Source organism: Thermobia domestica, chromosome 10, assembly GCF_964235325.1.
Source record: "Thermobia domestica chromosome 10, izTheDome1.hap1.1, whole genome shotgun sequence".
Lineage (NCBI taxonomy): Eukaryota > Metazoa > Arthropoda > Insecta > Zygentoma > Lepismatidae > Thermobia > Thermobia domestica.
Window position 1 is genome coordinate 110,084,782 of NC_137463.1, and position 15,006 is coordinate 110,099,787.

General features: G+C 34.8%; 1 protein-coding gene across 1 annotated transcript in view; it reads right to left on the minus strand.

Annotated features, from left to right (window-relative positions):
• Positions 1–15,006, minus strand: part of LOC145662051 (sodium channel protein Nach-like) — a 79,325-nt gene that overhangs the window by 18,368 nt on the left and 45,951 nt on the right. Inside the window, exons 3-4 of the mRNA XM_081727383.1 lie at positions 8,399–8,552; positions 268–392 (exon numbers count right to left, since the gene is read on the minus strand). Of these exons, the coding sequence (XP_081583509.1) occupies positions 268–392; positions 8,399–8,552 (279 nt within the window). The remainder of the gene's footprint in view (positions 1–267; positions 393–8,398; positions 8,553–15,006) is intronic.

Sequence of the window (15,006 nt, forward strand, 5' to 3'; positions counted from 1 at the left end):
TAGAAAATTGAACTTTTTTCACTATCAACAAACTTCTCTAAAATCATTGAAAACTTATTATATCCTATTCGATGTAGATATAATTATCTTGATCTCATAAAACATATACACGAAGGATTCAAACGGTAATAAATTTTGCACTAAAATAGGTATTTTATTACAAATACTTATTTTGTAAGTCTTTGTTTATACTTCAATTTAATCTATAAAAATGTTCTAATGTCTTCATATACTTTGGAATATCAATAAAATCATTGAATTACTCACCTTTCGTAAACCCCAAGAGCATTGTTATGAGTATAGCACATTCCATATTCATTTCTCAGGATCTTACCTTCGTAGTATTTTTTGTCATCAACGTTATACGATTGGCCTGATCCATTCTTTTTAACCTAAATAAACAATGAAACATAACTAATACATTTATTCGCTATGCATATTAAAGTATTAACATATTTTATTATATTATATGATGTAAATTTAGTTAATTACAAATATGAACATTACTACCCACTTAAACATTTGTATCATCTAAACACAAACACAACATAAATAATACCTTTTCCATATTCTTCAATATTACAAAGATATTACCTAAATCGGAGTTATTAGTGTCAAAGCAAAGCAATACAAAACGTTGTGAAACAACAGTAATCTTCCAAATTAGGAAAATTCAATATTGTAACCGGAAGTAATTGATTATAACTTTCGGATGCCACAGAGGAATAAAGTCAGAGATTGAGCCTGTTCCTCGGTCACTAAATCCATATGAAAAGCATGTCCTCGTTTATCTTTTATAACTACTACTATACCGGTATAATAACCAATACTGACTCCGGAAGTAGTACTAGTTTTTAGTGGTTTTGGTTTCAATAGATGAACGAGAAATGAGATAAGCTCACTGTTTTTGAAACCTCTTTAAAAAAAAACTATTTCTTGCCATTTTTCCGTTTTCGACCTACAGATATCAAGACTGAAGCGGAACGTGGTCACCTCTAGTCTTTTTTATAAAGAAATAAAGTCTAACCTACTTATTTAATATCAAAAAATTGATTCTCTTTATTAACCCGTTATGGCAGTGATCAGAATTGAAATCGAAGACTGTAGATTTCTATCACTTTCGGTTTAAATATAGCTTTAGTGGCATGAGTATAGGTATAAATGCATATAATTTATTATTAGTATACTGAATCAATATTTAAAGGAAAACATTGCTCTTTATTTCTTTTGCTGTTTGTGCCCTGTGAAGATCAATATTGAAATCGGGGGGTGCAGTGAATTACTAATTTTAAAATGTACAAAAAATGTATTCTTTTTGTGATGACTTCGTTTACACTGGCATTGGCTAAAATTTCGTGACCATTCTACATACTCATTATGGTACTTCCGCAGTATTTGACGCTCGTCAAAACGTCTCGCACATATTTTGGAAAACACGAAAAATCACAGAGTCCGAAGTATTTTACGCATGTACGTCAATGGTAAAAGGTAGTTCACAACTATATTGTTCATAAACGGCCTATCTGGAACAAAGTGATCAATTAATTGAACAGAGAGTCATACTCCATGATATATCCTATCCTCTAGTAAAAATAACTAACCTATAGACATGAATAAAGACAAAGCAGACACATTAGTCACAGCCATAGAGTTTCCAAAGATGCATTAATCCAATTACTTCAGTCTTCCATCCAGGAGACTTAAGAATCCAATGATCCTTTGACTCGGGAAGACACCTCCAAGTGACCTCCAGTCTGTCGCCAAACAGAAATGTACTACTGTCCCTGGATTTGATCAGATATCGTACAGACTCCTTATGGAATGTTCGATCATTCTTTTATTTTTCTGTCCACAGTATATACATTTACTTCTCGAACTGGTTTCTATTCTCTCGATTGGAAGGTATCTAAAGTATATATGTTTCTGAAGCCAATGAAATTGTAGTATTCAGTACAATCATATCGCCCAATCCAATTAATTTCTACATTGTATATTTTTAAAAAATACCTGTTGTACATTTACACCCGTATATTACTGATCAACAACTTTTACCTCTCCATTAAATTAAATTTTGACCTCATTACAGCATACATACTCAATTACTTCGCCTAAGTGCCATTATTACCAATAACTATAAAATATTTCTACCGTCCTCTCTCGTTTTGATGGACTTAGGAAAGACATTTGATCGAATTTTGTATTACGCAATATTTTATGAACTTCTTAATTTGGGTCTTCCCCTTTAAAACTTCCGAGTCATATTTTGTTTCACATTCAGTCACATAGTCTATGGCAGTATAAACAACTCTTTATCACATCCAGTTTTCCCTTACACAACAGTACCGAAAGTCTCTACATCAGTGGTTGCCAAACTTATGAAGTTTCTGACCTACCATACCGATTTTAATCCTACTGTGTGCAACCAACCGGAAGAACTACCAACTATTTTTTTAAAAAATCTTACATTTGTTTAGTGCCTATCAAATGTTGGAATTAAGGTTAGCCAAACGGAACGTTAACACGATCTACCGAAAATGTCCCAGCGAGCTAATAGTACCTCGCGATCGCGGTTTTGCGATCACCGTTCTAGTCTATCTTCTCTTCTATATACTTTATACTTCAGTTTCGCCATCTCCATCGCCGTTCACTAATCTTTCTTAATATGCTGATGATACAGCTTTCTTGACACTGGGAAACCCGATACAGCAGTATAATACCAACTTGCAGATTGCAATTACTGACTTCATTCATTCGTGTAGTTAACGGAGACTCTCAGTTAACGGAGTAAAACACAAATACTTGTTATTTTACATTCTTAATTCCATAGCAAAGTCCGGCCAAATACAAATTTACTACATATATAAATGGGGGTCACCATCACCGAGCTAAAACTGTAGGAGTTACGTGTGACAACAAGTTTCGATGGACACCTCAGCTTCAGAAACTTATTACCAATGTTAAAAACCGCTTACAAGTTCCTCGCCATCTTGTTAGTTACAACTGGGGTTAAATTTTAATTTTTTACTTAACACATACAAAGTATTTATGCGGAGTATATTTACATGTTGCCAGTTTATTTACATAGACTGGTACATAGATTCAAGGTTCAGTCCCTCCGAATTTTACATTACGCTTGAGACTTTGCCATTCGTCTTGCATTAGGGTGAAACTTCCATATCACAATACTGACTTTTATCCTAAAATTAGCTTTCCTTCGCTTGCTCAACGCGTAGCACACTTGTGTCATAAGTTCATAGCTACCAGCCTCCATAGTTGTACAGATTTTTTGGATACCATAATTACAGATTTACAACAAGAATCTCTTTACAAATACTGTTATATTCCATTCAGAGTATTGGTTTCCATATACTCTTCCAGCAGATCATCACCATACCAACTTCTCCTGTCACTAATTAATCCATCAGCATCTTTCTAATCTTTTTTCAATATAGCACTGTCTCTCTACGCCACTAATCAGAGCTTACTCCATGTTTCTCATTACTCCTGAGTCGTCCCGGGACAGAAGATTATGTGTTGTGGCGTTAAGAAAACCTCACTCATCCCCATTCATCCATTGTTACTTTTGCAGCACTATCATATTTCAAGAACTTCACTCGCACATTCTACTACCTTTTATTAATTTCATATTTGATACTCATATTATTTTCAGCACCTTTGCAATCTTTCGAATGGGCACCTCTCTTTACTAGTTTGTTGTTACTGAAATAATATTAGTTATGTTATTGATATTTAATTTCTTTACACATTTGATTATCGTTTGCGTCTACATAATATCAATGTTTATTTCGCAGATCCTTGGCCAACTTGAATTTATAAAGAGTAACTGATGCTCCTGCATCCCTGGTCGTGGCTGATACTTTGAACCTATTACTTTCTAAGTATTCCACCAATTTAAAATGCTTTTCCAGAAATTGATCGCCTTCAACTTCAGACTCAACACATGAAGTACGGCTAGCACCCACCCCTCAACAAAACGTCACATTTTAGAATAAAATAGCGGAAATGTAAAGGTATAGTACAGGGTGCGGCACGTAAAACCGGCCCGTAAAGTGAACACTAACTAACTAACTAACTCTATGGCCTATGGAACCCGGAGGTTCAGTGCCGCGTTCACAAAAGCTCTCCACTGACTTCTATCCTTAGCTAATTGCATCCAGTTTCTACTTTGTATTCCAATCTCTGCGAGATCCATCTTAATATTGTCCTCCCATCTGCGCCTAGGTCTTCCTAATGGTCGTTTTCCTATGGGTCTACCAGTCAAGACTTTGAAAGCGTTTCTACTTTCTTCCATTCTAGCTACATGACCTGCCCACCTAAGCCTCCTAGACTTGACGACCCTAACAATGTTGGGTAAACCGTATAAACTATGTAGTTCCTCGTTATGAAGCTTCCGCCATTCCCCAGTCTCGTTCCTCTTGGGTCCGAATATTCTTCTCAGGATCCTGTTCTCAAATACTTTCAGTCTATGTTCTTCCCTCAGAGTAAGCGACCATGTTTCACAACCATACAGAACAACAGGCATGATTATCGTTTTATATATTTTAAGCTTCAAATTCCTCGACAGAATTCGCGACGACAAGAGATTTTGAACCGAATAGTAACACGAATTCCCTGCTTTTAGTCGACATTTAATTTCTTCGTGAATATGATTTTCGTCTGTTAATATTGCTCCTAAATATTTGAAAGTATTCACTTTATCAAAAGCATTATTTAATATTTTAACGCCTCCACAATTTGCCGTATTACGGTCCCGACGCACTTCCATGTATTTAGTTTTGTCTGCATTTACTTCTAAGCCCATGTCCATGCCCCGTAAAGTGAACACATAAAATGAAATGTAATGTATTGAATATGATTAACTACAACACATAAATGAAATGTAATGTATTGAATATGACTACTCACCTTCACAGCAGGTGCTGAAAGTGTCCTCCGCCCACTTCAACACATATGTTAGCACGATTGAGGGGATTCATATATACCCTTGTCAGTTCCTGGGAGCATTTTGAACCGATCCTGTACGCCGCCTTTTTCAATCAATTCCTGAATGGTGCTTTTTGCTGGCACAGAACGTCCTGGAAATTTCTCCCGAAACAAATTCTTTGTTTTCACAAAAGATCCAGTGAGAATGAACCCTTCAACAATGGCAACACGCTCGGGTATCGAATACGGCATTATCACACACTGACACTCACCCGGCTTAACACAACGAGGCCTTTTTCTCAACTGGTTTCGACAAGTTTCACTGGCTGCGGCTGCACGTGACTGCTGCAGGTCACGTAAGTCGACCCGACCTCGACACGGCATCTCTTGGTAGGAAGGTAGATCATTTAAGTGTTGCCAAAAACACAATATACCAGAATATTACGACGGGCCGGTTTTACGTGCCGCACCCTATACTAATTTGAATTACTTGGATCGTGCATTTAGCATCAGTATAAGTTGGTATTGTAAGGAGGTATTACCGCATTTCCAGAAATGGGCGTAATCGCTTGGCTGCCATATTCATGATATCATTTTAGATCATTGCACAAATTCTATTTTCGGCAAGTTACAAGTTATTCATGTAAAGTACCCCAAAGTAGACTTGTTAGTCTCTTCAACAAAGTTTTTCTTCTGGTAGTTCCCAGCAGCATTAAGTTGTAAAAAGATGTGACACACGCGACTGCCAGTAAACTATTTGTAACATGGGGAATATGGTTAGAGGTAGTATATATTCCAATCACTTCATATCAATCCAAAATGTGTTAAGCGCTCTAGATTCAGAAAGTGCTGTTACGATTCAATCTGCTATATTTGTTGTTAGTGAACAGAAGTTGATTAATCGTACAGCATATCTGAATTAACACCTCTCCAGAATCAAAACGTACAACTGAATAGGGGCCTTGAGATAGTGGAAAATATTAACTAACACCTCAATTGTAATATTGGAGATGTCGCAGAAGTAGTGTGAGAGAAGTTCAACCCAGTGTTAGTAAACAATCTAAGTTACAGTGATGTAAGTGCAATCAATGCAATCTTAAAAGATAAATCAAATATAAAAATAGATGTAGATTTAACGCCTCAAGATATTGCTAACTTCTAAATTACCCTTTATTGCTTGAGATGTAGGACGATCGTTCAGTCAGTACAAAGAATAATGTGAGAAAGTAGACGAAATGTCACATTCAAAAACTTTAAACACTGTTTTGTAACGCATTGCTTTCAAATAGGCAATCCCAGTAAGTGATTTGTTACAATATATATTTGTAGAACCTCTAAAATGAACGTGAAATAGTGAATTTGTGCTTGCTTAAATAGATCACTAAAAGGAAACAAATAATTGAGAGTTACCAATGTGTGCAGCTATTTGTGTGCAAAATACATATTGATTTATTCATTTTAGAACTGACTGTGTACATAAAAAATAACAAAAACGAAAAGCATATGGAAAATATATTACATTTGCAATAATTGCAAATTTGGAGCGAAGCAATCGAACGTTATTAATTATTATTCATATAATTTCTTAGTGCGTAAAATGTTTTCGTGAACGAACACGACATACAAATAATTGAATTTGGCATATCAGCGAAAAGCATAAAAGCTGTGAAAACTTTTGTTCGCGGAACAAAACGAAAAGGACTTCGCCCTATTTCTTATGCTAAAAATTCTATTTTCCATTGTTTACAATGAGAATTCGCGCGCCAAATGCTTTTCCAAGGTTAAGGGTATGGGCATCTCATTATTCGGTGATTATTCCTCAATGGTACGTCCAATTGCCACATGTGACTCCAACGACTCTTAGTCAGCACTCTCAAATCATCATGTCAAATTTGATTAAGAATCCAAGGTTCAGGCATCTTGGAGGAGTATACGGACAAACGAACACCAAAATCGAGTAAAAAGGAAATTCGCTTTGAAAAATTGTGTTTCGAAAACAAAACCAAAAGAGCTTCTCCCTATTTTTAATCCTGAAAATTCTATTTTCCATTGTTTACAATGAGAATTCGGGCGTCAAATGTTTTTGCAATGTTAAGTCTATGGGCATTCCGTTCTTCAGTGATTATTTCTGAATGATATGTTCAATCGGGAAATGCGACTTTTTAAGGCACTCAGCGCAAGATCTCTAATCAGAATGTCACATTAGGTTAAGAACGGTTCAGGCATCTCGGAGGAGTATCGAACAAACGAACGCCTAACTCGAGTAAAGAGGAGCTTCGCTCCAATTAAGTTTCCAACAATGTACGTTTTACAATCTCTCGTATTTGTTATAGCACGGCCAACAAGAGATGGTCTCTGACGTTTCTTACTACATGTGGTGGGACATTGCAACCCCTACTTTGATACCAGCGTTACCAACCACGATCACTCTGTCTTATACCATTAATTAAATTGCCACTACAGTTGCACCGAGAAAAACCTTGACACGCGAGTAGTGGCAATGTCACTGCGAGCTGTCAGAGACGTTCTCTTACTGGACGCACTATAGGTAAGGTTAATTATATGTTGATTGACATTTTAAAATTAGCACATTCCAATAATAAATTGTTTATTTTTAGAAAACATCACATTCAAATTAGGAAATTACTGTGAAAAATCATTATTTACGCATCTGTTAGTCCGTATTTTGTCAAATTTCAACCCATATATATTTAAATATAAAGCCACTTATTAGTGCATATAATTCCTAGCCCTGATAATCATATCGCATAGAGAGATATATTTGTAAATAACAAAATGCACATTCAATATAACAAACGTATTATTATCTATATACTGTAATGGTTTAGCACTAAACAGTAGTGTATATCTTGTTTGTTTACATAGTGCCATAAATGGCATGTACTCATATGCAAATCAAACTCATCGTTCCCATTCATGTTTAAAACAAACGGGCTCATAAGCACATTATAATTCGACCACGTCGTTTACCCTTGAAAACATGGAAGATGAGTTACAAACATGTCTACAAGTGAATGTTCAGCAATGTTTGTGTGCAAGAAGTAAATCAAAGTGCAGTTAGTAGTCTATTCAAACTGATAAGGTAATATATTCCAAGTATTACATCGCTAAGAATATATTACTAGCTTGAGAGAGTTATTCAATGCTTCTCTAAATTAAACTACCTTCTGTCACTAATACTGATACAAATGACTTCAATACAAGTGTTAATCGAGTTGTTCTGAGCAATACTAATAAGTAAAATCGTCTATTATACATTCGTAGTGATGGTTTTCCATTCTGACAGGTGTTCCATTGCATCTTTAACACGCTTAATCTGTAATATAATATAAATATCATTAATTGGAAAGCGAAAAGCTTGATTATTGTTAATTCAAAATACGCACCCGCTGGATACTTAATTTTAAATAGGTACATGCATAATTTAGCTTACCTTGTCCCATACATCATACAATGATATATTAGCGAACTCTGGATATGCTTCAAACTTCTGCAGGCTCTTTAGTCTCCCCATGTTTAGATTCGCCACAGCAACAACAAACTCCTCATATAAAGACTTATTCGATTCATTAGCAGCTGGAAAGTTCCTTTAATAAAAATAAACAAATCCATGTTTAGTTATTCTACTTCTAAAATCTCGTTTGGAACAATTTTAATAACTAAATGTATTTAGGAAGTTCCATTACCTTGTTCGAAGCTAAAATTAAATCAGACAATAGCGTATAGTTTTCATTTCTACAACTTTTTCTTGTAGGTAAGAACTTCATTTTAGTGTAGAAGTAATGACTTCTAAGAAGAAACCAATGAATACATAAGTTTCTTGTGCCTGTGTTTCTTCTTAACATAAGTATGCACTTTGATTGCATTAAACAGTACAACTTCCTTAAGAATAAACCCAGGATCAGGATAAAATTTGTATTTTCAAACTCAGGCTAACTGTTTAAGTGATAAGTTTCTTTCGTTTGTTAATAGAGATATAAGTCACGGAGACGGAATTTACGCACAGGGTCTTTCAAACCTATACGTTAGAAAAATAGAATCCTATAGACTGAAAGATTGGTACCATTTCTAATCAGGAAATTAATATATTTCTTATGATTTACTGCACTTACAAATGTCTTATTAGATCTAGTTTTGTATCTGTCACTTTGTTCTCTCCTTACATATTCACAGTAATATGAAGAAATAGACATCATTTTTTGAATAATTTACTGCTACCCTTGTGAACCTGCCTCCCCCCCACCTCTCGGTACAAACGATTTCCGCATATCAATAAAAAGTACTTCGTTTGTACCGGTTTGTACCGCAAATATTTTTGTTTGTACTGTACTGCAGAATGAGAAATTAAGAAAACAAAGTGGGGGGCCAAGTTCACGCAGCCCCCCCACATTGTCCTAGAATCGATTTAATTGGCTGATTTGAAAGACTTTCGTTTGTACCGGATTGTACCGTAGTTTGTTTCGTTTGTACCGTTCTGGATTATGAAAAATTAACGAAACAAAATGTGGACCCAGATCAAACAGGCCCCCAAATCACGACTTGATCCACCGGGTACACATCATTTTTGTATATCATAATAAAGTACGTGGTTAGTACAGGATTGTACCACAAAGAGTTTTATTTTAGCCATAATAGATTATGAAAAATTAAGAAAACAAAATTGGGGGGGCTGTGTGAACCTGGCACCCCCACCACGTTGTACAAACGATTTAGTTGGCTCATTTGAAAGATTTTCGTTTGTACCGGATTGTACCGTAGTTTGTTTCGTTCGTACCGTTCTGGATTATGAAAAATTAACGAAACAAAATGGGGGCCCAGATCAAACAGGCCCCCAAATCACGGCTTAATCCACCGGGTACACATCATTTTTGTATGTCATATGAAAGTACGTGGTTAGTACAGGATTGTACCACAAAGAGTTTTATTTTAGCCATAATAGATTATGAAAAATAAGAAAACAAAATTGGGGGGCTGTGTGAACCTGGCCCCCCCACCACGTTGTACAAACGATTTAGTTGGCTCATTTGAAAGATTTTTGTTTGTACCGGATTGTACCGTAGTTTTTTCGCTTGTACCTGGTTGAGGAAAAGCTGACCCGGACAACACCATTTCTTTACAATTTGAATGAAATGGGACAAAAATTTGTACTAATTATGCACTGATTTGTACCATCAAAATCGAATTAGCACCCGCACCAATACTTAGAAGTTTGAATTTTTGATTGCAGTTCAAGCTGTCACGCATAACTTACTTTTCTCTCGAATAGTAATCAAAACGGTATCAAAAATTTGTAGGCAATATTTACCAATTTGTAGTCGCAAAATTTGAATATGTACGTACAACCACCAATTTTGAGAAATTTGGATTTAGGTTTGCGGGTTACACTGGCCCGCACAACTTATTTTTCATTAAAATTCAAATCAAAACGGTACCAAACATTTTTACCCTATATGTACAAATTTGTTCCCTCATCAATTTCGAAAAAATTGGATTCTTGATAACCGGTAGAGCAGAGTCGCTTAACTTTTTTCTTTCCAATTCGAATCAAAATTACACCATAAATTGGTACCCCATACTTACCAATTTGTACAACCAAAATAGAATTTGTACTTCCACCAATTTCGAGAAATTTGAGTTTTCGATGGGGGGCAAACTGGATTTCGCAACGTATTTTTCTTTCAAATACGAATCACAACGGTACCAAAAAATTGTATCCAATATGCGTCAACTTGTACCACCAAAAGTAAAATTTGTACAATCTACTTTTTTCGACAAAATTTGAATTTAATGAAGGACCAGTATGACGTCAACATGACCTACACAACACATATATTTTTTTTTCAATTCGAATAAAAACGGTCCTAAAACTTTGTAAACAATGTGTACCAATTTGTACCACCAAAACTATGATTTGCACACTCACCGATTTCGCGAGAATTGAATTTTTAATGGCGAGTCAAGTAGGCTTGCACAACACTTTTTCTTCCCAATTCAAATCAAAACGGTGCCAGAAATTTGTACCCAATGTGTACTAATTTGTAACACCAAAATTGTAATTTGTATCCCAAGAAATTTCGTGAAGCGTGGCAGGTCATGTCAGACAGAATTTTGTTGGCAGGTCAACTTGCCCACACAACTTATTTTCCTTTCCAATTTAAATGTTCAAAAATTTGTACCCGATATGTACAACTTTTGTCACAAAAATTAGAATTTCTAGCCTCACCAATTTCGAGGGACTTGAATTTTTGATAGCGGGCCAAACTGATCCACAAACACTTTGTTTTCAATTTTAATCAAAAACCTTACAAAAATTTGTACCCATTATGTACCAATTTGAACTACCAAAATAAGAATTGGTATCTTCTAGATATTGGTGCGGATGCTAATTCTAATTTTGGTGGTACAAAATGTTGGTCCCGTTTTGATTCGAATTGTAAAGAAAAATAAGTTATGAGGGTAACTTCGATCCGCCATCAAAAATTCACAATTCTCGAAATTGGTGGAAGTACAAATTTAAATTTTGTGGTACAAATTGCGTACAATTTTTTTGTTCCGCTTTGATTTGAATTGAAAAAAAAGCAAACTGTGCGGGTCAGCGTGACCCATCAAAAATTTAAATTTGTAGAAATTGGTGTGAGTAAAAATTCTTACAAATTTTTGGTATTGTTTTCAATCGAATTGAATAGAAAAATTTGTTGTGTTTGACTCGCCATCAAAAATTAAAATTTATCGAAATTCATGGGGGATCAAATTGAAATTTTCGTAATACAAATTAGTACATATGGGGTACAGATTTTTGGTGCTGTTTCGATTCAAATTAGAAGAAAAAATAAGTTGTGCGGGGCAGTTTGATCCGCCAACAAAAATGCATGTTTGTTGAAATTGGTGGTAGTACAGATTAGTATATATTAGATACAAATTTTTAGTTCGAATTAGAAAGAAAAGGAAGTGCGTTCCAGCTTGACCCGCCAATTAAAATTCAAACGTCTACACCCTGGTAATAGTACACATTCTTATTTTGCTGTTACAAATTGCCATATATAGGATACAATTTTTTTGTACCGTTTCCATTCGAATTCAGAAAAATATGTTTTGTGGATCAGTTTGACCTGTTACCAAAAATTCAAATTTCTCTTTATTGATGGAGGTACAAATTCTATCTTTGATGCTATAAATTGATACATATTGGGTACAAATCTTTGCTGACGTTTTGATTCGAATTGGAAAGGAAACTAAGATGTGCGGCCCAGGTTGACCTGCCATGCCAAATTCAAATTTCTCGAAAGTCGTATGTATCTAGTGTTTTAAAACTTGATTAGAATGTTTGCTTGAATTGGGCTCCCAGTTTGGTCCGTTAATTTTTCATAATCCAGAACGGTACAAACAGAACAAACTACGGTACAATCCGGTACAAACGAAACTCTTTTAAATGAGCCAACTAAATCGACTCTAGGACAATGTGGGGGGCTGCGTGAACTTGGCCCCCCACTTTGTTTTCTTAATTTCTCGTACTGCAGTACAGTACAAACAAAAATATTAGCGGTACAAACCGGTACAAACGAAGTACTTTTTATTGATATGCGGAAATCGTTTGTACCGAGAGGTGGGGGGGGGGCAGGTTCACAAGGGTTTTACTGCTCTTACATTTTTATCAAATCTAGTTTTATATAAGTTATATTTTCAGATGCTAAATATTTTAAATTGTTTCCAACAATCAGACTTGGTGTTTCTGGACACTGCACATTAATGCAGTGTTGTCTCTTCCTCTGAGACGTCAGAAAGGATTAATATTCAATCGGAACATAATGGTAGTCGAGTCGATAGAATGATAACTCTGATATCACAATTATATGTTGCTGAGCAGAATTGAAATCACATATGATATTTTGAAAATAAAATGAAATTAAATCTTTGAGTTTTACGTCCCACGATTATGCTGTCTAGGCTAAAGGAGACGATGATGATGAAATAATAAATGAAATGGTGGAATGAAGAAAGTGGGAGGAAATGAGAAAACCCGAGAAAACCCACATACACGGTGTTTGTCCTACACAAAGTTTACTTGGCGCGAGCTGGGATCAAACCAGGGACCCCAAACACCAGAGGTGAACACTCTACACTCAGCCACCGCAGCCCCATGATTTTTTGAGAATTGTAGAATATTCATATGAGATTTGAATGTTTTCATTTCTAACGTGAAGAAATATTGTTTTCAAATTTAGCTTGATAAGTTTATGGAAACGCTACACACTACTCTTTACAATTAAAGGGCTTTTTCAGGAAATATAAAATGCCCCTATCAACGGAGTTAACTAAGTTACTACCGAAGGATGTTTACATTGTGCCATGTTTCGGAAAAAAAAAAAAAAAAAAGATTGTACCTACTTTCAAGAATCTGGCTTTTAATCTCAACAAACTATATGCTCTGAAAATTTAGCTTAGAAATTTAGATTGATTAGAAAAATAACTAGCAACGAGACACAAAGATTAATTGAATCTTTAACAATCATATGGTGTGCATTTTATCTTCCTCTGCTTCGTTAATGTTCCATGTTTCTCAGGTTACAGAAATAAATGAAAGTGGATTATGAGCCATCGACATCTAGTTGAAGGAATATACAAATATTTAGGGGACAACTTAGTCTTCACGGCATCTTATTGAAGATTATTTTAATGTAAAGGTACCAACACTTTTGTCGGAACCAGGAAACTCCGACTCTTCTATGTTCTTCTATGTAATCAGGCTCTTCTATGTTCTTACTTGAAGCTTTCAAAGTGAATCTACAGGAATTAAAATGAAATATATCTGTGCCACTAACATAATTTTAAGCCGCTTTTAACACGAACACACATCATAACAAAAACTCTTGCAAATTAATGAATTTAGAAAGAAACGAAGTAGTCTTAAGCTATGTAATGCTCCGTAATAAGACACATGCATTACAGCTTGCTTTCTTAAGTCCTAGAGATGTTACAATATGTGATTATTTTATGTATTTGTTACATTCGCTAATTATTACTCAGCCTCACCCTATTCCTAATACAAAAAAAAAAAAAAAAAAAAAAAGAACTCTTGGGAGGAAAATCTCGTATTGGTAAAAATTGTTCAAAATAGTGAAGGCGTATCTAGAATAACAAGAAGAATACCATACACTGAAATTATACAGAATTTTTCCATTAATAGTTTTAAAAAAAGGATTGAAATTCTCAACTTTTAAAGTCAGTAAAAGCAATTATTTAAATCTAAAGACAGAAGACAGAAACTAAGATTACGATAAGACAGAAGTTTGTTATATTAATTGATTTTGTTGTGTTCAAGGAAAATCTTAACATCATTGAAAGTTCATCAACTGAATGGAATCTGAAAATAAGTGGAGATAATAAACATAAAGAAGTAAACCCACAATTGTTAAATGAATATCAAATAAATTTATTTATGAAGTTTTGTAAGTCTAATTCAAGTATCTTTTAAGTCTAATTAATTAACAGCTATCCTTTCGGTAATGTACTTAAACAGTGTTTAAGTGACAAGTGTTGGTAAGGAAGGTTTTCCTAATCGTTATTTAATAAGAATAGAAAGCATTATGCGAAGGAGCTATAACACTATCATTTAAAAGTGTTGTGACTGATAGATAATCAAACAAAAGTAGTAGAAACTGGAAAAATAATTGAATATAACAAGTCAAAAAGTTGGTTCCCTTCAAGAGCATGAAGATGTCGGACGAACAATTTAAACATTTTAAGTGATCAAATAGTAAAATAGATGTGTGAGTAGTACAAGTAACAAGAAAAAGTCATAGAAAACAATAATGATGCTGGTCGTATGAATATAATAGAAACAAATCTAATTCAAAATGATGGAAATGTTCCGGAAAATGAAAGAACATTTTCAGGAACAACAGTCTACATCAGGAACTAATAAGTGTGCCTACTTTCTAGGTTTGATTGCTCTAAGTTCTATCGAGAAAAAACATAGAAAGGTGCTATAGATTGGGCTGTTAACTGTCGAAAGAAAAATGTTAAATCACAAAAGTTTCTGCA